The sequence below is a fragment of the Oncorhynchus kisutch genome, linkage group LG27 (genome assembly GCF_002021735.2).
Source record: "Oncorhynchus kisutch isolate 150728-3 linkage group LG27, Okis_V2, whole genome shotgun sequence".
Lineage (NCBI taxonomy): Eukaryota > Metazoa > Chordata > Actinopteri > Salmoniformes > Salmonidae > Oncorhynchus > Oncorhynchus kisutch.
In genome coordinates, this window is record NC_034200.2 from 24,559,368 (window position 1) to 24,583,819 (window position 24,452).

General features: G+C 41.5%; 1 protein-coding gene across 5 annotated transcripts in view; it reads right to left on the reverse strand.

Moving 5' to 3' along the window:
* Positions 1-1,709: 1,709 nt before the first annotated feature.
* The window catches only part of LOC109872147 (solute carrier organic anion transporter family member 5A1-like), a 39,993-nt gene continuing 17,250 nt past the window's right edge, over positions 1,710-24,452 (reverse strand). For all 5 annotated transcript variants that reach the window (XM_020463261.2, XM_020463259.2, XM_031806986.1 and 2 more), the window contains exons 3-10: positions 15,864-15,996; positions 15,288-15,505; positions 14,346-14,510; positions 13,322-13,520; positions 9,258-9,417; positions 8,137-8,378; positions 7,056-7,120; positions 1,710-5,731 (exon numbers count right to left, since the gene is read on the reverse strand). In XM_020463261.2, the coding sequence (XP_020318850.1) occupies positions 5,259-5,731; positions 7,056-7,120; positions 8,137-8,378; positions 9,258-9,417; positions 13,322-13,520; positions 14,346-14,510; positions 15,288-15,505; positions 15,864-15,996 (1,655 nt within the window). In that variant the 3' untranslated portion in view covers positions 1,710-5,258. The remainder of the gene's footprint in view (positions 5,732-7,055; positions 7,121-8,136; positions 8,379-9,257; positions 9,418-13,321; positions 13,521-14,345; positions 14,511-15,287; positions 15,506-15,863; positions 15,997-24,452) is intronic.

A 24,452-nucleotide genomic window follows, 5' to 3' on the forward strand; every position in this document is an offset into this window, starting at 1 on the left:
AAATGGAGCCAGCAGTGGTCCATACCTTCAGTTGAGAACCCAAGAGGGGGACTGGCTGTAAGCCCCTTGGTACCCCTTGGGTTCTCAAGAGCTAGGGACATCAAAAACGTTTGCACCACTGTGGATCCCCAATGTCCAGTTTGATCAATGTTCCAACATTAAGCTTCACTGTATTATATCCAGAAAAACAACATATATTACACATTTACACACTGTCCAAAGAAAACTGCCTTGAAAACCCATACAGTTTAAATCATCTCCTATCAAATAAAATATAACTCCCATTAAATAGGAGCTTAAAGGAATAATTCACCCAAATGCAGTGCTTGACTTGGACTGAAATAGGTGCTTGTACTAGTTTCAGGTGCCGGTACTGTTTATATTTAGGTGCAGGAGCTCCACAATACTTATGATCTAATATTCTACAAGGGGAACGAACTCAAGCAGTGGAAAATTTGAGGTGCCGGTGAGCTCCTGCCCAAGTCAAGCACTGCCCAAATTACAAAATGCGTTCCCTTCTTTTGGCAGCAATTAGAGCTGTGGATCAGTTTGACTAGGATTCTACCAACTTTGCTTAACTCTTCAGGCAACATATAGTTTGATTGGTAGAATATATTTATGTTCAGATTTTTTGGTCAACATTTCAGTTGTTTGTAAAAGTTGAGAGAAAATAAGTTGTAGTTACTAAAATAGGCTGTATCATTTGATTTATAGAAGATATCTGTTCTGATTTCAATTTTGAATAGCATAAAAGTAGACTAAGACTTCTGGATGCCCTACGTTTCTGTATAATTTCTTGGAGAAGTTGTCAAAATGAACTGATTTGTGTCATAAGTTACATTGTTGGCCTCCCGAGTGGCACAGTGGTCTGCATCGCAGTGCTAAATGCGTCCCTACAGACCTGGGTTCGATCCCGTGTTGTATCGCAACCGGCATGATCGGGAGTCCCATAGGGAGGTGTACAATTGGCCCAGCGTTGTCCGGGTTAGTGGAGGGTTTGGCCCGAGGGGCTTAAATTTGCTCCTTGCGCTCTAGTGACTCCTTGTGGCGGGCCGGGTGCCTGCAGGCTAATCTTGGTCGTCAGTTTAACGGTGTTTCCTCCGACACATTGGTGCGGCTGGCGTCCGGGTTAAGCGGGTGAGTGTTAAGAAGCGGGGTTTGGCGGGTCATGTTTCGGAGGACGCATGACTCGACCTTCGCCTTCCGAGCCCATCGGAGAGTTGCAGCGATGAGACAAGATCGAAATTAGGGAGAAAAAGGAGGGTAAAAATAAGTTACTTTTACAGTGAATAGAATGTTAGAAGTTGAAGCTTTAGAATGTTGAATAAATCCCATTAAAGTGAATAGAGATGGACAAAGACACAAAAAGTAATAGTTTAAAAAGTATACGTTATCAAAAGGTTGTATACAACATCTCAATCCTGACCGGTCTGCACTTTAAGTGTGAATGATGCTTCTAGCTTAAACAGTATATCCTACCTATATACTGCACTACTTTTGAGGGTCCACGGGTCAAAAAGTAGTGCATTGTGTAGGGATTAGGTTACCATTTGGGACTCGTAGTGCATTGTGTAGGGATTAGGTTACCATTTGGGACTCATGACCAGCTTCAATCATGACAAAATGTTATCTTTATTACCTGCTCCAACAAGCTCTTCATTAACAACATCCCAGGCTTTTTGTTGCATCAGTCAAAAATCACATTTCAATACACAGGATTGGTTTTATTTTTCACATTTTTATTGACAGAGGTCAAGTATCCAAGGCATTTGTAAACAGTGTGTCCGCAAACAATTGACAATTTTCTTCCTATGATGATGTTGACCATATAATTGAGACATTAACTTGTCATTAAACACTAACTTGAACTGAAATAAATACAATACTGACAAAGAAGATACAAGTACAATCTACCTGAAATAGTCTATCGTAGCATCCAGGTCAAGTCCTCGTTTTATGCCACATACAATGACAGCACTACACAAGGAGGTAACAGAGCGCTTCTCGCTCCAGAGGAACAGTAGGTTTGAGGGTGAGTATCACAAGATTACTGGAATTCTGCAGCAAACATCCTGGTACTGTAGGTACAGGTTGAAAATGTCTATTGATGGCAGCAAGTAAACAAAAAGCCCTAGAGTTAAATTCTTCAGTCAGTCATATCATTTAGTGTCATTACTTGAAGTCAAGAGCATTTCAGAATTTCCAAATAAAAAAATGGCATAAAAGGTTAAATAAACACGGACGTATTAATCCATCTCAACTGTAATCAATGAGTAGGAAAAGGAGGCACTGAAAGATAACATAATGTAGCCTTTCACTAACATTGGATTCAATAACACTAAAGTTAGCATCCTTGATTCAAAATGTAGCTAGAAATATAATATATTTGCCCCTAAATGCGCACTACATACACTGCATTTCATGTGAAAGAATACATAATGTTTGACTAAGAATTGTGATTTCTATCCTTTAGTCTATTTTTCCAATGAGTACTGAAAATTATTACATCAATTAGCCTGTCTGTCACTACTATTGGCAGATACATGGTCATCTAGAATAACATTGCAATGTCAGTTTAATCATAAAAAAAAAAAATCACTTAATCATTCAGTTATAAAGAGCTATGGTCACTTTCCATATTAAATCGGCAACATCTTATATACTGAACAAAAATACAAAACGCAACATGTAAATGTGTCGGTCCCATGTTTCATGGGCTGAAATAAGATCACAGAAATGTTCCATATGCACAAAAAGCTTCTCTCTCAAATGTTGTGCACATATTTGTTTACATCCCTGATAGTGAGCATTTCTCCTTTAACAAAATAATCCATCCACCTTACAGATGTGGCATATCAAGAAGCTGATCAAACAGCATGATCAATCCACAGGTGCACCCTGTGCTGGGGACAACCGGCCTAACAAGTTAAAGGAGCGTGCAATTGACATGCTGACTGCAGGAATGTCCACCACAGCTGTTGCCAGAGAATTGGATGTTAATTTCTCTACCATAAGATGCCTCCAATGTCATTTTAGAGAATTTGGCAGTACCTCCGACCAGCCTCACAACCACAGACCACATGTAACCACGCCAGCCCAGGACGTCCACAATTTCTACACCTGCGGAATCGTGTGAAACCAGCCATCCGGGCAGCTGATGAAACAGAGTATGGGTCTGTAATAAAAGTCCTTTTGCAGGGAAAAACTCATTCTGACTGGCTGGGCCTGGCTCCCCAGTGGGTGGGCCTATTCCCTCCCAGGCGAACCCATGGCTGTGCCCCTGCCCAGTCATGTTAAATCCATAGATTAGGGCATAATGAATTTATTTAAGTTGACCAATTTCCTAATATGAACTGTAACTCAGTAAAATCGTTAATTGTTGCATGTTTTTATTTTTTACTTGAGTTTATTTAGTCAATATTTTCTTAACTCTATTTCTTGAATTGTATTGTTGGTTAAGGGCTCGTAAGTAAGTATGTGACTAAATCTGATTTACATTTGTTGCGTTTATATTTTAGTTCAGTATAATATCCCAAAGGCCACTCAAATCAGAGCTTTTAATACTATTAACTCTAACCCAACTGCCACATCATATCATGTAAGTGCTGTCCCAACTGCCCAAACTCAACATTGGTACATAGAAAAACACAATTTAACTTCCAACATTAAAGTGTTAGATTGAACTGAAAATGTTGATTATCCCACCAAATAATTGCCTACTTTGGAAAACACTAGTTTAATTTGTCTTTCTACAATATTGCTTACTACATCTGACCAGCAGGTGTCCTCAAACACCCTGCAAAACTAACAGCAATACGTACTTGAATATTGCATGTTACACCCACAAGCCACCTGAATGTTTCAACAATCTTGTTGCCCTCCAGCTCATGGGCCTTCTGTATCAAGTCTTAAAGTAGAAGTTGTGATCTAGAATCAGCCCCCCCCGACTTAGCACTGTTTAAACAATTAGTCTAACTTCGTTTGAGTTAGTAAGAAAGGGTTACACCAAAAGGCAAAACAACCTCAGAAGCCATGATTGATATCACCGACAGTGGTTCAGTAGCACATGCTGTATGGTAGACATACTGAGTAGTTGGACTTTATACTAAATCCCTAAAGAGTATTGTTTAAAAATGATAATGTGGCTCGGTTACACAGTATATGGGAGAAGTTGCGCTACTGGTATATGCATTAAATGTATACATCCATACCTTTTACTCATGCTTGGTGTGGTACAGAGACTGAACTAAACTGATAGCCTCAGACTCCTAGGCTTCGCTCAAAAGTGGGGTGAAGTCTGACAGGCCACTAAAATACTGACAATAACTTATGTGAAAGAGTGGTGTGTGGTTTAGCTGATCATGGGAAGCACAGCAGTCTCTTGGCACCAGCAGCAATGGTCTGGACTTCTCCACCAGAGCCAGCAGGGGGTCATTGTATGCATGCCAAATGGCACCCTATTCCCCATGTAGTGCACTACTTTTGACCAAAGGCATATGAGAACTTGTCAAATGTATTGCACTATATAGGTATTAGGGAACCATTTAGGATGCAAGCCAACTGTCTGAACTACAACTACGGCAAGGGAAGTATTTGTGGGCCTGTCTATGAGCTTGCCACAGAAGTACCAATTCCAAATGTTTCAATAATATCCTTTCCAAGTCAACCAGTCATCATTACACGCAGGTATGGGCCAATGCTGAATGACGTTTGCACATTGTATGGGAAGGGAAGGCAACACTCACTGTGTGCCTTTAGTACTGCTAGCCATTGTAAAATAGGGCAAAAAGACCTTGCATAGTACAGGATTTAGTTGTGCTAGCCGGCCAAGCTTCTTACCTCATCCTGCTGAGGTCTCAGAATTAACAATAAAACTGAGCAATGTAGGATATTATTCATGTCATTTTCACATAGCACCATCACATAATACCATCATTAAGATCACACTTGCAATTTTCTAAAGAAATGATATGCAGGGATAATACACATTCACTTCCATGATGAAAACAAAAAAGCAAACTATCATACTAGGCAGAAGGAAGAGGGGATAAGCTAAATCGAGGTACCCATCCCAGTGTCTTCCTGTATATGTGTTGACCAACCGCTGACTGTTTGAGTGACATCCAGTGCCTGTGTGTGTGAGTGTGTGTTTACACACTATAATACTATACAAGTGAGAACCAGAATGAGAAAAGGTACACATTGCAGACTGTGGCTAGCAGGGAGGGCTGTAGATGGTTGGAAACAACACCCAGCACTCAGATACGGGCAGACACCTGTTCTAGAGAGCGAGTGGGAGGGCGAGGGGCCGGCGGGGTTATTGCTTTCAGGCTCTTCAGGCTGTTTCCCGGGCAGCTCTGGCTGCTGAGGCCCCTGTTGAGGATGGGGATGATGGGAGGTTCGTTGCGTGGTATATTTACGGGACAGGAGCGGGTACGGGAGTGCCCCTTGTGACCCCCGGCGTGGCAGATGAGGTCGCTGACCGTGTCCATGGGCGAGAGGTGTTTCAGCCAGCGCTCCAGACGCTCTTCCTTGTACTTGATGGAGTACCAGGTGAGGAAGATGAAGATGAAGCCAATGAACTTGAGGCTGGCAGCCAGGCCGAAGTAGACGAAGCGGAAGGAAGTGACGTCGTACTCCCAGCAGGAGCCGTGGACACCACAGTCCTGCTGCCACAGCATACAGGTGGTGTCGATCACCGCCCCAAAGTAGATGGGAGTAGGGATATAGGCTGGGGAGAGAGGAGAGGAACAGTTAGAACACAGCAGAAGTAAGTTTGGTATAGGGATGTAGGGATGTAGGCTGAGGGGAAGGAAGAACATCTTTCAGAGCAAGAAGCCAAACACATATTCCCATTTCAAAAACCTAATATCTTCAGTCTAATTACAGTAAGTTTTCAACTTGATCTTGAGATATTTAATATCAGCAATTAGGGCTGTTAAGATTTTTTAAAATGTAGCTAGATGATCGCAGAGGTTTCTGTATTCATTTATTTTAGAAATAGTTCAAATTTGACCCTATTTAAAAGTGGTTCAATTTAGAACTCATTCCATTGAGCTGTAGGTGTAATATATTTAGATTATAGGGTTAGGAAACAAAATAAAAACTCAGCTTGGTCCGATATAAATTAAGGTAAAATATCATACAGCTCGGGCTCCAGAGTAGCGCAGCGATCTAAGGCACTGCATCACAGTGCTAGAGGCGTCACTACAGACCCTGGTTCGATCCTGGGCTGTATCATAACCGGCCGTGATTGGAAGTCCCATATTGTGGTGCACAATTGGCCCAGTGTTGTCTGGGTTAGGGGAGGGTTTGGCCAGGGTGGGCCATCATTGTAAATAATAATGTGTTATTTTCTTAACTAACTTTTCTAGTTAAATAAATAAAAGGTTAAAAAAAATAAACAAATATTAGATCTAGCCTTGGCTAGTTCTTATCCATGTCCAACATGAACTCGTCACAAGCTGCTACTAGAATAGAGTTGGGATAATTTGTTTTCATCTTTTGAAATGAGATCTACAACAAAAACTGTAGCTATATGGAATGGAAGTTATTTTCTGATTAAAATAATTGTGTTGAATGTAGAGGCATTAAGCCATGGCATTGTAAACATTCTTGTTTGGTTAGCATAACTAATGTTAACATAACAGGCTAGCTACGTCTGTGCAAATTATGTTTTTGCAGTTATCTTAAACACCTGGGAAAGTGTTTATGGTAAAACTAAGTTTTCCTTCTACTTTGTTGCTGAAAGCGGAGTGCAGAGTGGATGGTTTAAGCATCACAAGAGACACCACTCCAGTGTTTACCCTACATTCATTTAACAGCAGTGGCCCACCATTCCAAAGTGAAAGGTGTGAAAATGCAGAGAATATTTTTAAATTCCTTTTCCTCTTAGTAATATTCTGACAGGAAATGAGTCTTCCCAAATGACATTCCCCTTTAACTACTCCTCATGGACAGAGTCAGATCACACTTAACTAAAAAAAACAACCTCTCAGAATGGCACATGACTGTATTCAGTGTATTTCCCTGGTTAGACAAGCTGCATTCCTCACCAAGGGTCCTGAGGAGAACAAACTGCATCCCAAGTGCAAAGGGTCTCTCCTGCTCTTCTACTGACCTAGAGAGAAAAAAGGGATGAAACCGTGAAGAGTGCTCACAATACAACTACTACTTCACACAACTTCTTGTTTGTGTATTTTGTTTTGTACCGGGATGGGTCCATACATCAACCCTTACAAAATAGGTGTGTCTATACAGTGCATCCGGACAGTAATTAGACCCCTTGACCTTTTCCACATTTTGTTAAGTTACAGCCTTCTAAAATGGATGAAATAGTCCCCAGAGAATCTTGTTTCTCATGGTATGAAAGTCCTTTAGGTGCCTTTTGGCAAACTCCAAGCGGGCTGTCGTGCCTTTTACTGAGGAGTGGCTTCTGTCTGATTGGTGGAGGGCTTCAGAGATAGTTGTCCTTCTGGGAGGTTCTCCAATCTCCAAAAGAGGAACTCTGACAGAGTGACCATCGGGTTGTTGATCACCTCCATGAACAAGGCCCTTCTTCCTCGATTGCTCAGTATGGCCGGGCGGCCAGGTCTAGGAATAGTCTTGGTGGTTCCAAACTTCTTCCATTTAAGAATGATGGAGGCTACTCTGTTCTTGGGGACCTTCAATGCTGCAGACATTTTTTGTTAACCTTCCCCAGATCTGCACCTCGACATAATCCTGTCTCAGAGCGCTATGGACAATTCCTTTGACCTCATGGCTTGGTTTTTGCTCTGACATGCACCGTCAACTGTGGGAATTTATATAGACAGGTGTGCCTTTCCAAATCATGTCCAATCAATTGAATTTACCACAGGTGGACTTCAATCAAGTTGTAGAAACATCAAGGATGATCAATGGAAACAGGATGCACCTGAGCTCAATTTCAGAGGGTCTGAATACTTATGTAAATAAGTTCTGTTTTTGCTATATTTTTGCTTTGTCATTATGGGGTATTGTGTGTAGATTGATGAGGAACAAAATGTATTTAAATCAATTTTAGAATAAGGCTGTAACGTAACAAAATGTGGAAAAAGTGAATGGGTCTGAATACTATCCGAATGCACTGCAAGTGTGCTTTCTTTTGGTCTATACCTGAGAGTGACGATAATGGCGGAGGGCTGAGCGCAGGCGGTGATGAGTGTGACGATGAAGAGGAAGATGAGGAAGGGGATGAGTGTGCTGCAGGTGCGGTCACATTTCCCAGACAAGGCGTAGCCATTCTCATTCAGGTAGGTCTTGACGATGACCAGCTGCAGCTGGTTGCCCTGGCCGTTGGAGGAGGGGGTGATGACCTGTCTGCTCTGGACACACGCACAGTCTGCGTAGTTCCGGATCTGAGAAAGGGAGGGACACAAAGCATCACACTCAGCTCATCTTATTGTACTTTAGATGTGAATGTCTAGGGAGCAACTGTGCGTACCACTAGGAGAGTGTTATTCAAGTACTACCAATGTGGGCTGTACACTGTAAATAGATGCTTCACGAATGTTTGTTCTATGAACAGTTAGTGTGACGACCCTCCCACTCTGTCTGCTGTATTTCTCTTCACTCTTGTTTTCCTTATTAGGATGCTGGTGGGCGGAGCCGGGAGGGTCGTCAGCGACATGGGACACCTGTTTGTTTTGGCACCTTTCAACACCCCACATTATCACATTTATGCATGCAAAAATATTATATTTAGTTTACTTTATTAATAAATATATTTTGTTATTCCTCGTCTCCACGTTGTCTCCCTTTTGTTACGAACTTCGAGCCGGTTCGTGACAGTTAGCTATAACTAGGGCCTAACAGTGTAGTTTTTACTGGTTAAGTCACGGTGGCCAAGAATAACTCCTGGCCTTAGCTTTAATGCTCTCACACACACACACACACATATAACTCTGAATGTTGATCTGCCGACCGACCGCCGAGCTCACTGTGTTTTAGGGACCACCCGTTGTGGACATCTCACTGCCGACATTTTTCACACGATTCCACACGTAAAATCGGTGAGCACTTGGTTTGCAAACTACGTTCAGAGGTGCTAAGTACTCCTGGCCAGCAAACACTATTGATGTGTCTGAGCCCTTAGGGTTATCTTTAGGTTGCAAAGTTGTGTAACTTTCCCCAAATTCTCAGAAATTCTATTTGGAAAATTTCTGGAATAAGTAGGAAATCCAGGAAAACCTGTTACCATTAAGTTAACATTTTGCAATCCTACTGTTGTGACTCACTCCTTTGATGTCGTTGCCCACACTGCTACAGCCTGCCAGGCAGGGGTTAAAGTATGTGATGCCATCAGAACCACAGACCGGCGCATACTCATGGATCTTACAGCCACAGTTCACGTTACACCCTCCAGTCAGGTTACGATGGGTCATGGTCAGAGTAGGACTGAGGAGAGGGAGAGAGATATATTATTTATAGAGACAGAGTATAGGGAAGGAGAGGGAGATGAAGGGGGAGAGTATAGGAAGAGGGAGATAAAGCAAGAGGTGGTGAGAGAGAAAGGGAGAGGGATGAAGAGACCAAAATACCCTTAGAGGAAAATGTCCATCACAGCTTTATCCGAAGACTGATTAAACATAATATTAAGTCAGAATATCTTACCGTGCTGCTATTCAAATCGGCACATTTACACTGACATTTCCCAGAACAAGGGCACTTATACAATGGGGCAAAAAAGTATTTAGTCAGCCACCAATTGTGCAAGTTCTCCCACTTAAAAAGATGAGAGAGGCCTGTAATTTTCATCATAGGTACACTTCAACAATGACAGACAAAATGAGAAAAAAAATCCAGAAAATCACATTGTAGGATTTTTAATGAATTTATTTGCAAATTATGGTGGAAAATAAGTATTTGGTCACCTACAAACAAGCAAGATTTCTGGCTCTCACAGACCTGTAACTTCTTCTTTAAGAGGCTCCTCTGTCCTCCACTCGTTACCTGTATTAATGGCACATGTTTGAACTTGTTATCAGTATAAAAGACACCTGTCCACAACCTCAAACAGTCACACTCCAAACTCCACTATGGCCAAGACCAAAGAGCTGTCAAAGGACACCAGAAACAAAATTGTAGACCTGCACCAGGCTGGGAAGACTGAATCTGCAATAGGTAAGCAGCTTGGTTTGAAGAAATCAACTGTGGGAGCAATTATTAGGAAATGGAAGACATAAAAGACCACTGATAATCTCCCTCGATCTGGGGCTCCACGCAAGATCTCACCCCGTGGGGTGAAAATGATCACAAGAACGGTGAGCAAAAATCCCAGAACCACACGGGGGAGACCTAGTGAATGACCTGCAGAGAGCTGGGAACAAAGTAACAAAGCCTACCATCAGTAACACACTACGCCGCCAGGGACTCAAATCCTGCAGTGCCAGACGTGTCCCCCTGCTTAAGCCAGTACATGTCCAGGCCCGTCTGAAGTTTGCTAGAGAGCATTTGGATGATCCAGAAGAAGATTGGGAGAATATCATATGGTCAGATGAAACCAAAATATAACTTTTTGGTAAACTCAACTCGTCGTGTTTGGAGGACAAAGAATGCTGAGTTGCATCCAAAGAACACCATACCTACTGTGAAGCATAGGGGTGGAAACATCATGATTTGGGGCTTTGATTTGTTTTTCTGCAAAGGGACCAGGACGACTGATCCATGTAAAGGAAAGAATGAATGGGGCCATGTATCGTGAGATTTTGAGTGAAAACCTCCTTCCATCAGCAAGGGCATTGAAGATGAAACGTGGCTGGGTCTTTCAGCATGACAATGATCCCAAACACACCGCCCGGGCAACGAAGGAGTGGCTTCGTAAGAAGCATTTCAAGGTCCTGGAGTGGCCTAGCCAGTCTCCAGATCTCAACCCCATAGAAAATCTTTGGAGGGAGTTGAAAGTCCATGTTGCCCAGCAACAGCCCCAAAACATCACTGCTCTAGAGGAGATCTGCATGGAGGAATGGGCCAAAATACCAGCAACAGTGTGTGAAAACCTTGAAGACTTACAGAAAACGTTTGAACACTGTCATTGCCAACAAAGGGTATATAACAAAGTATTGAGATAAACTTTTGTTATTGACCAAATACTTATTTTCCACCATAATTTGCAAATAAATTCATAAAAAATCCTACAATGTGATTTTCTGGATTTTTTTCTCTCACTTTGTCTGTCATAATTGAAGTGTACTTATGATGAAAATTACAGGCCTCTCATCTTTTTAAGTGGGAGAACTTGCACAATTGGTGGCTGTCTAAATACTTTTTTGCCCCACTGTATCTGCAATTGTTGTATCAGGGAGGGATGAACAAATCAATTGGATCAGGAACAAATGGGTCCTAGTCAAAAGTAGTGCACTAAATGGGAATAGGGTGGCATTTGGGATACACCCGTGGTTGGACATGAGGAGACAAGTCCCCAGGACTGCAGAAAAGAGTTCCCTTCTAGATCGAGCCCCACCGATAAATCGGTTCACCGATATTAAAATCGTCTGATACTAGCCTTTCATTGAGATATTTGTGTCGATCTTTATTCAACAGATAAAGCGCCGGTATTATATGCATATAATAAACTAATCTGCGGTAATTTTTTAAAATGTTAACTGTTTGCCTGAAGAGGGCGCTCTACCAGCTGCTCATTGAACATCATTCAGCTCTAGGTCACAATGTGAGAGAGACTAGGCATGGTGGCTTGACGATGAGCAGCTTGCCACAGCCAGCGGATTTGAATAAGTAAATAATCTAAATGTATACGTCACCAAGCAAGCAGGCCTGTCCTCAGCACATTCTCACTTAGTTCATGTAAGCTAGCCAGAAAGGTAGTTGGCACATGTTGCAAGCTAGCAAGCTAAGCTAACACTGAACTGGTGCCAAAGTGAACACTCGTCCTTGATACAAAAAGAACACTGTAGTGGAAGTCCAGTAGCAGGAGAGGATGGAACTACATGAAACTGGGCCGACATTATGCTCATTTTCGCAATCAGTGAAACAAATCAATACATTTCTCAGTTCCCAAAACTAGAATCTGTTACGAACATAACGCTTTACCAAAATAAAAAAAATAAAAAATGGCATTCCCTAACGGAAAAATGCAAAGACACTCTACAACACGTCAATCGGGTCTCGTTAGCTCATGCTTGACTTTTCCCACATCCTTGCTTGTTCTGCCCTCTATGCCTAATTTTCTCCCACTAAACAATACAGATGAAGTACAGCATCTTGGGTTAGTAATACATATCTAAGCTGTTACTTTCTGGGCCCCATTATGTTATCTAGTGGGCTTATTTATTTAGTTTTTCCAGAAATATACAATCTGCAAACAGCAAGACAGTTGGCGCAGATCTAAGAAGCTAATGTTAGCTAGCTAAATTAGAATGTGTGACTAAAACCAGTGCGACAAGCATTTGGCTGCATAAACGTTTTCTGTCATCGGCACATGCAATTTGAAGTTGAAATCTAGCCAATATATTTTATATTGAATAACAGTGTAATGTATATGTGCTTTCTGTAAGACAAGCTTGTGCTTGTCATAACCACGGAGGTGTCATCAAGTGTTTGTTTACATGACCTTCGACTGTTGTAAACGCTGTAGTAAATCTACTCAAGACAAATGCTGACACCTAGTGGTACCTTTTTGAATGGCATGCTACTGCATTTCAAAGCTTATTTGTGAACGGTGTAGTTTCAGATTTACCTTGAGACAAAGTTTAATTCGTCAGTCAGATACCGCTTGTGGTAGTTTAGCACAAACACTTTTGCATACTTCTTATCCACTTCCATCGATATACACATTTTTACATGGTCCCCAAGAAGGTAAACTAAACAAGGGTTGTATTTATAGAGGATATATAGTTTCTTCATGTTAAACCACAAATAAAATGTTCTTAAATAAATCATCATAATTTAGAGTATCTTGTTAATCCTTTTGAGCACAATGTGTCAATTTGTCTGTCTTTTATTCCACCTCTAAAAAACGATATAAATCGGCAGATATCGGTAATCAGTGACTTTTGCCTTCCTAAAATCAGTACCGGACCCAAAAATCGCATATCGATCAGCCTCAAATTCTAGATAACATTTTCATGCATCAAAGTTGTTCAGTCTGGTGACAGCCACAGGGGCCTTCTGCCTTTATCATGACCTTCACCACAAATGCACGCACACTGCTGAGTGTACAAACAAACATTGCTTAAATTCTTTGATATTGTTTTTGAGGGTGGAATGTTTGCAGAGAAAGAATCAAAAGATTCAGAGAGGGATATTGAGTGAAGGAAAGAAAGGAGGGCGGTCTGCATCTTACCCAGTGGTGTATGGAATGTTGATGCCTCCCAGGTTGATGCTCTCACATCCCACTATGAACAGAGTAGAGAAGCAGAGCAGAGAGACCCCACTACAGATCATGGCCAGCTTGGCTGACTCTCTGGCTCCCAACTTCAGCTTCTTAATGATGTAGCCCCCCAGGACTATCCCCACCCCAGCACTGGGCACGATGATCACACCTGGGCCAGCACAAGAAAGATGGTCAATGGTGTTCTCTAGAACGGAAAGATTAGATCACGGCAATCTGTTTCACATTTACACGTATACAATTCTACAACAGAATTTACTTCGGCCTTCTGTTCACTTCCAAACACACCATCCAAAGTACACATGACAGAGTAGATACTCCTTTCTAGGGGAGTGGTGAGGGAGCTTTAAGACACCCCCTCAAATAAAGGGGGCATCTGGGACATGGTCAAGTAGTGAGTAGTGAGTGCGAGTCCCAGACTGAGGTGCTTGTGAGGAATGGGAAGGCTCGGACTTCTAATTGATCTATGTGGTGAAGCTAGAGGTCATTTAGATCCAACAGACCTGTATTCCAAGATATGCGCTTCAGGGTGCAAATCTAGTACAGGTGAACAGTTCAATTGAATACAGTTAGAGGGATGTTAGAGGGGCGCCTTTACCCGTGTAGATGCTAGGGGCGCCTTTACCCGTGTAGATGCTAGGGGCGCCTTGACCCGTGTAGATGCTAGGGGCGCCTTGACCCGTGTAGATGCTAGGGGCGCCTTGACCCGTGTAGATGCTAGGGGCGCCTTTACCCGTGTAGATGCTAGGGGCGCCTTTACCCGTGTAGATGCTAGGGGCGCCTTTACCCGTGTAGATGCTAGGGGCGCCTTTACCCGTGTAGATGCTAGGGGCGCCTTTACCCGTGTAGATGCTAGGGGCGCCTTTACCCGTGTAGATGCTAGGGGCGCCTTTACCCGTGTAGATGCTAGGGGCGCCTTTACCCGTGTAGATACTAGGGGCGCCTTTACCCGTGTAGATACTAGGGGCGCCTTTACCTGTGTAGATACTAGCGCTGGACGCTGGGATGCCGAATTGCGACTCTATGAACTTTGGTATGAAGGTGATGAAGGCGGTGACGATGGCGCTCTCTGCAGTGTAGGACAGGCTCACAAACAGGAAGGTGACATTACTCAGGATCCTCACTGCAGCCTTAGGCAGCTCTACACAATGACAGGAAGGGAGAGAAAGAGGGGGAGTGAGAAAGTTTGAAAGAGAGAGAAATAAAGAGAAAACACAGCACGTTAGCTAAATGAGCATCACAGACAGACTCAAAGGCTGAAGGTCCAATTATATTATGGAGTTATCCTAGGGCACATCTGCTCACCAGGAAGACAAAGGATTATGTAGAATGTAATTCACTTCCTATTCAGATTACGCATCACCTTAAAAGGAAGTACATTTCACCTGCCCAGATTAGTATGAAACACCATACAGTAGTAGCTTAATGAAGTGGACTTTATTAGAACATTAAAAAAAAAGTGGCAATGAGCTTTGATTATTGTGTAATAAAAATGTGTGTGACAGCAGTTCAGCTCTAGCTATATATATTATATAGCTGTATATAGCAGTCTGTGGCAGCAACAAACCATGCCGAGCGCTGATAGACTATCATCAGTAATAGTATGAGAGGCAAGAGTCATTAAGATAACCCTGCTTCTAATAATAGCCTCAGTGAGCGCCCCAAATTGCACCCTAGCCTAGCTATATATAGTGCACTTTATTTGACAAGGGCACATAGGGCTGTTCAATTCTGGTCCTGGATGGCTTAAACACTTTGTTTCTACCTGGTAGTTAATTGCACTCACCTGGTGTCCCACGTCTGAATTAGTCCCTGATTAGAAGGAGAGGATGAAAACAGTGTTTCAGACCAGGATGAACAGCCCTGACGCAGAGAATTGGGTGCCATTTGGAACGCATCTGCTTTCTGTATAGCATACCTTTGATGTCTTTCCCAAAGCCCATGGACGATGTAACCGTCTGGCTCTTGCTGTTGGTCTTCTCCTTGGTGATCTCATCATCACTGGACACGTTGTCCAGGCTAATCTTTTTCCTCTTCTTCTTCTTCTTGTTTCTGGGAGGCAGCTTTTTGGGGAAGGTGAACATGGGGAAGATGACCAGCAGCATAGCAACAGAACAGAGCAGGAATCCGCTCCACCTGAGAGAGCAGGGAGGGTTTAGCTTAGGCCCTATATTAGTTACAAAATTAAATGTATTTTCAGTGTAATGTACAGTATTTATTATGTATACAACTACTGTGTGTCTAAGATAATCTATCCTATTATCTGCACTGAGTTCAATAGCACATTCCCACAACATACAAACCCCATATTAAACACACCATGGAACACTACAATAGTAATATGCATTTCAAAGTCAGACACCATTTGACAAGCTAACATGTACATTTCTAATATATCCAATCGTATATATTATGGCAACCAAACATGGAAATGGCTAATATCTTTATTTAATCTCATAATTTAACATATTCAGTGAAAAGTCTGGAACATTACCAGTTGCCAATAAAGCGAGGGTCGCTCTGATCTATGTTGACCACAGTCTTGGGGTCTACGTAGAAGCCAATGAGAACTCCTCCTAGCAGGTACCCAGCAGCCGGACCCAGGGCTCCCATCACATACATGACAGCTGCAGAGGGAAACAGGCGTGAGGCATCAGGACAAATGGACATGTAAATGAATGGGTTAGAAGAGCATGGGTGCTAAGAGAATGGATCAACAGAACGGAGAATCAAGAGCATGGGTGCTAAGAGAATGGATCATCAAGAGCATGGGTGCGTCCAATGGCACCATAGTCCCGATATAGTTCACTCCTCTTGACCAGAGCCCTATGATCAAAGGTAGTGAACTATAAGGAATAGGGTGCAATTTGGGGCAGAAGCCTATGTTCTACCCCTGACTCAGTCATGTGAAGCATCTAGGGGTATTTTCACATATAGTCCTCTTTAAATAACTGATCTCGGTGAACTCTTGGGGGAGGACAAAAAAAAAAAGCAGCTAAATAACTCAGTTATCTTTGTATTCAAAACTGCCGTTGCCTTTGAAGACTCAACTCTTATTTTTGTGGACAGAGTCCTCTTTGTATTAAACATCTCTAAACATAGCAAGGAACCAAGATCTTTTTCCAACATGCAGGTTTTTACAAAGTGCAGGACAAGCCATTCAATCAGAATGTGTTATTGGACAGCTAGATATATCTACTTACATTTTGGAAGCCAATAAAATGAGACATGATTAATTGTAATCAGAATATACAGTTGTGGCCAAAGGTTTTTCACAAAGTCTGCTGCCTCAGTTTGTATGATGGCAATTTGCATATACTCCAGAATGTTATGAAGAGTGATCAGATGAATTGCAATTAATTGCAAAGTCCCTCTTTGCCATGCAAAGGAACTGAATCCCCCAAAAACATTTCCACTGCATTTCAGCCCTGCCACAAAAGGACCAGCTGACATGTCAGTGATTCTGTCATTAACACAGGTGAGTGTTGACGAGGACAAGGCTGGAGATCACTCTGTCATGCTGATTGAGTTAAAAAAACAGACAAAAGGAGGGTGATGCTTGGAATCATTGTTCTCTCTGTCAATCATGGTTACCTGCAAGGAAACACGTGCCGTCATCATTGCTTTGTACAAAAAGGGCTTCACAGGCAAGGATATTGCTGCCAGTAAGATTTCACCTAAAATCAACCATTTATCGGATCATCAAGAACTTCAAGGAGAGCGGTTCAATTGTTGTGAAGAAGGCTTTTCAGGGCGCCCAAGAAAGTCCAGCAAACGCCAGGACCGTCTCCTAAAGTTGATTCAGCTGTGGGATCGGGGCACCACCAGTACAGAGCTTGCTCAGGAATGGCAGCAGGCAGGTGAGTGCATCTGCACGCACAGTGAGGTGAAGACTTTTGGAAAATGGCCTGGTGTCAAGAAGGGCAGCAAAGAAGCCACTTCTCTCAGGAAAAACATCAGGGACAGACTGATATTCTGCAAAAGGTACAGGGATTGGGCTGCTGAGGACTGGGGTAAAGTCATTCTCTCTGATGAATCCCCTTTCTGATTGTTTGGGGCAACCGGAAAAAAGCTTGTCAGGAGAAGACAAGGTGAGCGCTACCATCAGTCCTGTGTCATGCCAACAGTAAAGCATCCTGAGACTATTCATGTGTGGGGTTGCTTCTCAGCCAAGGGAGTTTGGCTCACTCATAATTTTGCCTAAGAACACGGCCATGATTAAAGAATGTTACCAACATGTCCTCCGAGAGCAACTTCTCCCAACCATCCAAGAACAATTTAGTGACGAACAATGCCTTTACCAGCATGATGGAGCACCTTGCCATAAGGCAAAAGTGATAACTAAGTGGCTCGGGGAACAAAACATCAATATTTTGGGTCCATGGCCAGGAAACTCCTCAGACCTTAATTCCATTGAGAACTTGTGGTCAATCCTCAAGAGGTGGGTGGACAAACAAAGACCCACAAATTCTGACAAACTCCAAGCGTTGATTATGCAAGAATGGGCTGCCATCAGTCAGGATGTGAAGTTAATTGACAGCATGCCAGGGCGGATTGCAGAGGTCTTGAAAAAGGGTCAACACTGCAAATATTGACTCTTTGCATCAACTTCATGTAATTGTCAATAAAAGCCTTTAACACTTATGAAATGCTTGTAATTATACTTCAGTATTCCATAGTAAAATCTGACAAAAATATCTAAAGACACTGAAGCAGCAAACTTTGTGAAAATGTATATTTGTCATTCAACTTTTGGCCACGACTGTACTATTAACATGTACATTTGACTGGTAACAGAATAGCAATAGAATAACTGCAGAATAAATAATGCTGTAATTGAACATTGTACACCCTAGGTAGGCTACAGCACCTTTAAGAGCTACAATAGGGTACAAAATCTGTTGTGATTCTCACTAAATATTTCATCAATAAACAGCTTATGAAGCACAGCCTATAGATCACATATTTCAAACAAATAATCTGAACTAAAAACACACATTTTGGAATTTCTGTGCATCCTTGACAATCGCTAATCCATATCCAAATACAGCACATATTTTTTATTCCCGTGAACCACCACATCTTCGCTCTTTTGAGGGGTCATGGCAGGGGAAATTGTGTTGCAGTAGTCTAGTGTGTGCTGCAGGAATAATGACAAGCAAACCTGGGGAACCCATATTCTCTATGTAGTGCACTACTTTTGACCCTCTGGTCAAAAGTAGTCCACTATGTAGGGAATAGGGTGCCATTTGGGACATAACCCAGGCATTCTCTTACTGCATCCAGCAGTTCATGCTTTTGAGAACGGGCAGAACTTCGATCCACAGTGTAATTCAATAAGAGATTGGCTGCAAAATTGAGAGTTGAAAATAAAGAGAAAGGGAGGGCTAGAAAAGTCATGTTTGGGAAATATTTGGTGAAGTGGTAAAAGCAAATGATAGCAGTGCCGGTCGGTTATGTTATGTGATGATGGTTAGTCACTATTCAAGAGTCACAAGGTGACTTCAAATGTGGCACGTCAAGGCAACTGCAGTCTACTGTTCAGATGGGTTAAATGTAATAGTCAGTGTTCAGTTAGGCTAGGTCTATATCCTCTTACACAGCCTAATATAATATGAACTTCTGCAGGATTAAGCATGTCTTGCAGTAAAATTATACACCAAATGGACATTTTTACTTAGGAAAAGGAGATGAGAAATATGATTGAGAGAATGAATGTACGGTTAGGGACCGTCTGTAAAGATGCTATCTTTATCAGCGTCAAAAGGTGATAGTATGTCAACCATGCAATGTCAACCATGCAATCCAAGCCAAACTGAAATCTTATCATGAACATGTTGGGTCGTTTTCACTGCTTTTAAAATGTCCTTATAACCGGTCAATCCGATGTCATTTGGAAATTTTGCACGTTAGAGCTTTCCCATTTTTGGGGGGTTATTGCATTTTCTCCCCAGTCCCCAAATGCCTGCTGCAAGAGAGAAGCAGAGATGAAAGAGCATTTTACCAATGTCAACTAGATTTATTACATTATTCTGATGAGCATTAGTTTATTTAATCTTCTAGGGCAGTAATGACAGAAGCTGCATGTATCTAATTAGAGAAATAGCCTACCAAAATGTTGCAAATAAGCATAAAAATATATATTTTTAATTAGGGTTAAAAGAAATCCTGCAATCCCTGAAAAAATATTGCATGTCTTCACACCCCAGACTTAGCCCAATACTTGATGAAGCACCATTTGTATCCATTACGGCTATGAATAATTTTAAATGATATTCTACTAACTTTGCACAACTCTTAGGGCAATATTTATCCATTGTTTTTGCCAAAATTGCTGAAGCTCAGTGAATTTGTTTTACTGAGTTTCCAATCATTGATGGACAGCAATATTCAAACCCACACAAGAACACTCAACACCTTTTGGAAAATCCATTCTGCTGATAGCATTGAAAATAATGTAATTGTCCCGCTAAAAATACATCTCTCAGGGTTAACTTTTCAAAAGACTGAGGGGGTTTTCCTGCGTTTCATTGTGTTGTGTGGTATTGGATGTAGCCCAAGCTTGTAGGTTTTTACATTTAGGCCAAAAAGTTAATTTCTTTGCCATGTCTTGCAGTATTACTTAACAGCGTTGTTGCAGTGGATTTGGAATGGCTTTTACATATTTATTTTTTTAACACAGGCTTAAGTTCTTTTCACTTTGTCCTACAGGCGGGTAATTTGGAGTGGATGGATTTTTCTTCCATTTAAATCCTTGGGCAGGTTGCCTAAGTGGTTTTTCAGGATGCCTAAATCCAAACAGTGAAATAAAAAATAAAGTTGGGATTGAAAAACACAGAATATGTAGAAACCAAGGAAAATCCGCTTTAAAAGTGCAACATTATTTCTCAGCTGAATAGCAAACTGTGTAGAATTGCAGGATATAAGCTTAAAAACGGAAACATCTCTACACCGTCAAGATGGGGGCCTCTAAAATGTTCTCTAAAATGTTGCTGAGCCGACCGTGCAAATTGCCACTCCCACCACCCAAGCCACTTTGATCATTTATTTCACTTTGTAAATGTGGAGTAAATTATGTACATTGGTAGAAAAAAAAAATAATTTGAAGACTGTGCAAAGGGTGTGCAGACTTTCAATAGGTACTGTAGTTCTTCCAGTGCATTGGCCATCTTAGTCGCGTCCGGTTTCAGTGAGCTGCTTTGTTGAGGTCAAAATGAAAACATCTAAAAAAAGATTTCCTACTGTTTCCAACCAAAACAATGTGTTACAGAGCTATCAGCTAGAACCTATCAACAATTTAAAATCAAATTCAGTTTTCGTATCAATCCACAAACTCACCAAAAATGTTTTTGAATAAAAGATCAACATTATGAAAAGGTATGACCGTCTTTCTGAGAGAGGGACATGCTGCTGACTACTCAGCATGTGGATCGGACGGCCGGCACATACCGAAGGGAGAATGAACAGAACGCTAGGCTCCCTCTGCTGCAACCACACTATCCGCCCATTTCCATTGACCTGCTAGACTAGGGACAATGGAGATCACACATCACTGGCTGATTCACAGCACCCACCAGGCAGTCTGCAGCTGGGCTTGTGTGTGCGTGGAGCAATACAGTTCAACAGAGCGCAAGGCGATGGTAAGCGACCCCGTTCACCAACTGCTCTTCTGTCCGTCACCGAGACCAGGGGAGATTCAGAGACATGTACGGGTTTTGAACTGGTTGTACTGTACTGATTGTGTCTAATTTACTTTCAATGGGGAACAGACTGGTGAACTAGCTTGTCATTCAATCCATAATTACCATTTATGGGCTTTGTGCATTTCATATTTATGGAATTGCCTAATTACATATCCAAAACAGAAAACACTGCCATATTTTCCTATTAACCAAAATACAATTATGACAATTCAGAAGCTATTTTGAATACATTTTCTTGGTCCTAGAGTCATTAACTGTTCAGATTACATTGGGGGAAGTTACTGCTTTCAATACATGCACAACTAAATGTCGGTTAACTTCATCGTCAAGGCAACCTGCTGACATAGCACCGTCTTCTTACAATTTTCCAAACAACCTGCTATCTTTCCCACAGACAAGGCCAGCCCATCACACCAACTGATACAGAACTGCCTGTATGACCCACGTAAGGTTTTACATCACAGCCTGCCAGGAGGACTCTTGAACAAACCTCAAAAGTCAAAGCATAGGCCTACAGTGCCTTCAGAAAGTATTCACAACCCTTGATTTAATTGTAATTTTTTTGTCAACGATCTACACAAAACTGTTAGAGGTTATAGTTGTAAATTTAAAAAAAAACCTTTTTTTGAAGGTTTAAAAATCTATAGCAAGACTTGAAAATGGATATCTAGCAATGATCAAACACCAACTTGACAGCTAGAGCTAATAGATCTTGACTACATAAATATTCAGACCCTTGAGTCAATACATGTTAAAATCCCCCTTGGCAGAGATTTCAGCAGAGAGTCTTTCTGGGTAAGTCTCTTATGAGCTTTGCACACCTGGATTGCACATTATTCTTTAAATAATTATTCAAAGTCTGTCAAGTTGTTTGTTGATCATTGCCAGAGCCATTTATGTCTTGCCATAGATTTTTAAGCCGCTTTAAGTCAAAACTATAACTTAGCCACTCACATTCAATGTCATCTTGGTAAGCAACTCCAGTGTAGATTTGAGCTTGTGTTTTAGGTTATTGTCCTGCTGAAAGGTGAATTTGTCTCCCAGTATCTGTTGGAAAGCAGACAACCAGGTTGTTCTCTAGGATTTTGCCTGTGCTTAGCTCTATTCTGTTTCATCCTTAACTCCATAGTCCTTGCCGATGACAAGCATACCCGTAACATGATGCAGCCACCACCATGCTTGAAAATATGAAGAGTGGTACTCAGTGATGTGTTCTATTGGAAGTGCCCCAACCATAAAGCTTTGTATCCAGGACAAAGTTAATTTATTTTCCACAGTTTTTGCAGTTTTAGTGCCTTATTGCAAACAGGATGCACGTTTTGGAATATTTTTAAAATTCTGTACAGGTGTCCTTTTCACTGTCATTTAGGTCAGTATTGTGGAGTAACTACAATGTTTATCCATCCTCAGTTTCTCCTATCACAGCCATTAAAACTGTTTTAAAGTCACCATTGATTGGCTTCGTGGTGAAATCTCTGAGCGGTTTCCTTCATCTCCGGCAACAGAGTTAGGAAGGACGCCTGTATCTTTGTAGCGACTGGGTGTATTGATACACCATCCAAAGTATAATTAACTTCAGCATGCTCAAAGGGATATTCAATGTCTGTTTTTTAAATTACTTTATCAATAGGTTCCCTTTGCAAGGTCTTGGAAAACCTCGCTGGTCTTTGTGGTTGAATCTGTGTTTGAAATTCACTGCCCGACTGAGAGACCTTACAGATAATTGTATGTGTGGGTTACAGAGATGACGGAGTTATTCAGAAATCATGTTAAAAACACTTTTTGCACAGAGAGTGAGTTCATGCAACATATTACGTAACTTGTTAAGCACATTTTTACTCCTGAACTTATTTTCTCGCCCCCTGACCATCCACTCAAGAAAGAAATTGGCTCGAGCTTGTATCTAGTTGATGATCCCTGGTATAGGTCTACTGTTAGACATGCATGCTTCATACATAGTCACGTACCATGAACAAATGTCAGCCTAGGCCTACAAAGTGCAATTGAAAATCAAAATAGCTTTATGTACAGTGCCTAGTGAGGTCTATACATCCCTTGCAGTTGTCACATTTTGCTGCCCTAAAATGAATTAGTTAATGTAAAAAAAATAAACCAATAAATATTTGTTGTGTATGTCTTCACACCCCAGAGATAATACTTGGTGTAAGTGCCTTTGGCAGCCGTTACAGCCAAATCATTTTGAATAAGATTCTACCAACTCTGCACAACTCTTATGGCAACATACTGTTTATCCATTGTTTTGTCAATTTCTCAAGCTCAGTAAATTTGGTTGCCAATCATTGCTGGACAGCCATATTCAAATCAAACCTCATCTCTGATTTAAGCAGATTGAAGTCAGAACTGAGGTTGGACCACTCAGGAATACTCAACACATCTTGGAAAACCATTCTGGTGTGTCTTTAGCTAGATAACCAATGTTCTTTCACAGACTAAGAGAGTGCTGCATTTAAATATTGTGGTGGCAGCATTATGTTATGGGTATGCTTGTCACCGGCAGCTGGCGAGTTTGTCGGGACAACAACAAAAATATGAAAGGTTAGAAGTTATAAGACGACCTGCCTCAGTCATCTGAATACCTAACCCTGGAATAGAGTTTTTATTTTCAGCGGCACAAATATACAACATTTAATGCCAAAGGTACACCAGAATGGTTTTCCAATAGGTGTTGAGTGTTCCGGAGTGGTCAGTCTCAGTCCTGTGTTGAATTTGCTTGAAAATCATTCCCAACCACATGTACTGAGCTTGAGCAATTTTGCCAAACTTAGAACAATTTTAAGAAAGGGATTACATGTATAAAACATTAGGAACACATGCTCTTTCCATGTCAGACTGAACAGGTGAATCCATGTGGAAGCTTTGATTACTTATTGGATGTCACCTTGATCCCCTACACGAAACCCAAACCGGCATGCGCCATCGTGCATACATTTATTCTGTCCCCCCACACTAAACGTGATCACGACACTTAAGTTAAAACCTTTGGGATATTCGGGACCGCCAATGAAAGTGCAGGGCACCAAATTCAAAAACAACAAAAATATCATAATAAAAATTCCTCAAGCATATAAGTATTTTACTCCATTTTAAAGATAAAAATTATCATTAATCCAGCCACAGTGTCTGATTTCAAAAAGGCTTTACAGCAAAAGCACCACAAACGATTATGTTAGGTCAGCACCAAGTCACAGAAAAGAGCCATTTTTCCAGCCAAAGAGAGGTGTCACAAAAAGCAGAAATAGAGAAAACGAGTCACTAATCTTTGATGATCTTCATCAGATGACACTCATAGGACTTCATGTTACACAATACGTGTATGTTTTGTTTGATAAAGTGCATATTTCTATCCAAAGATCTCATTT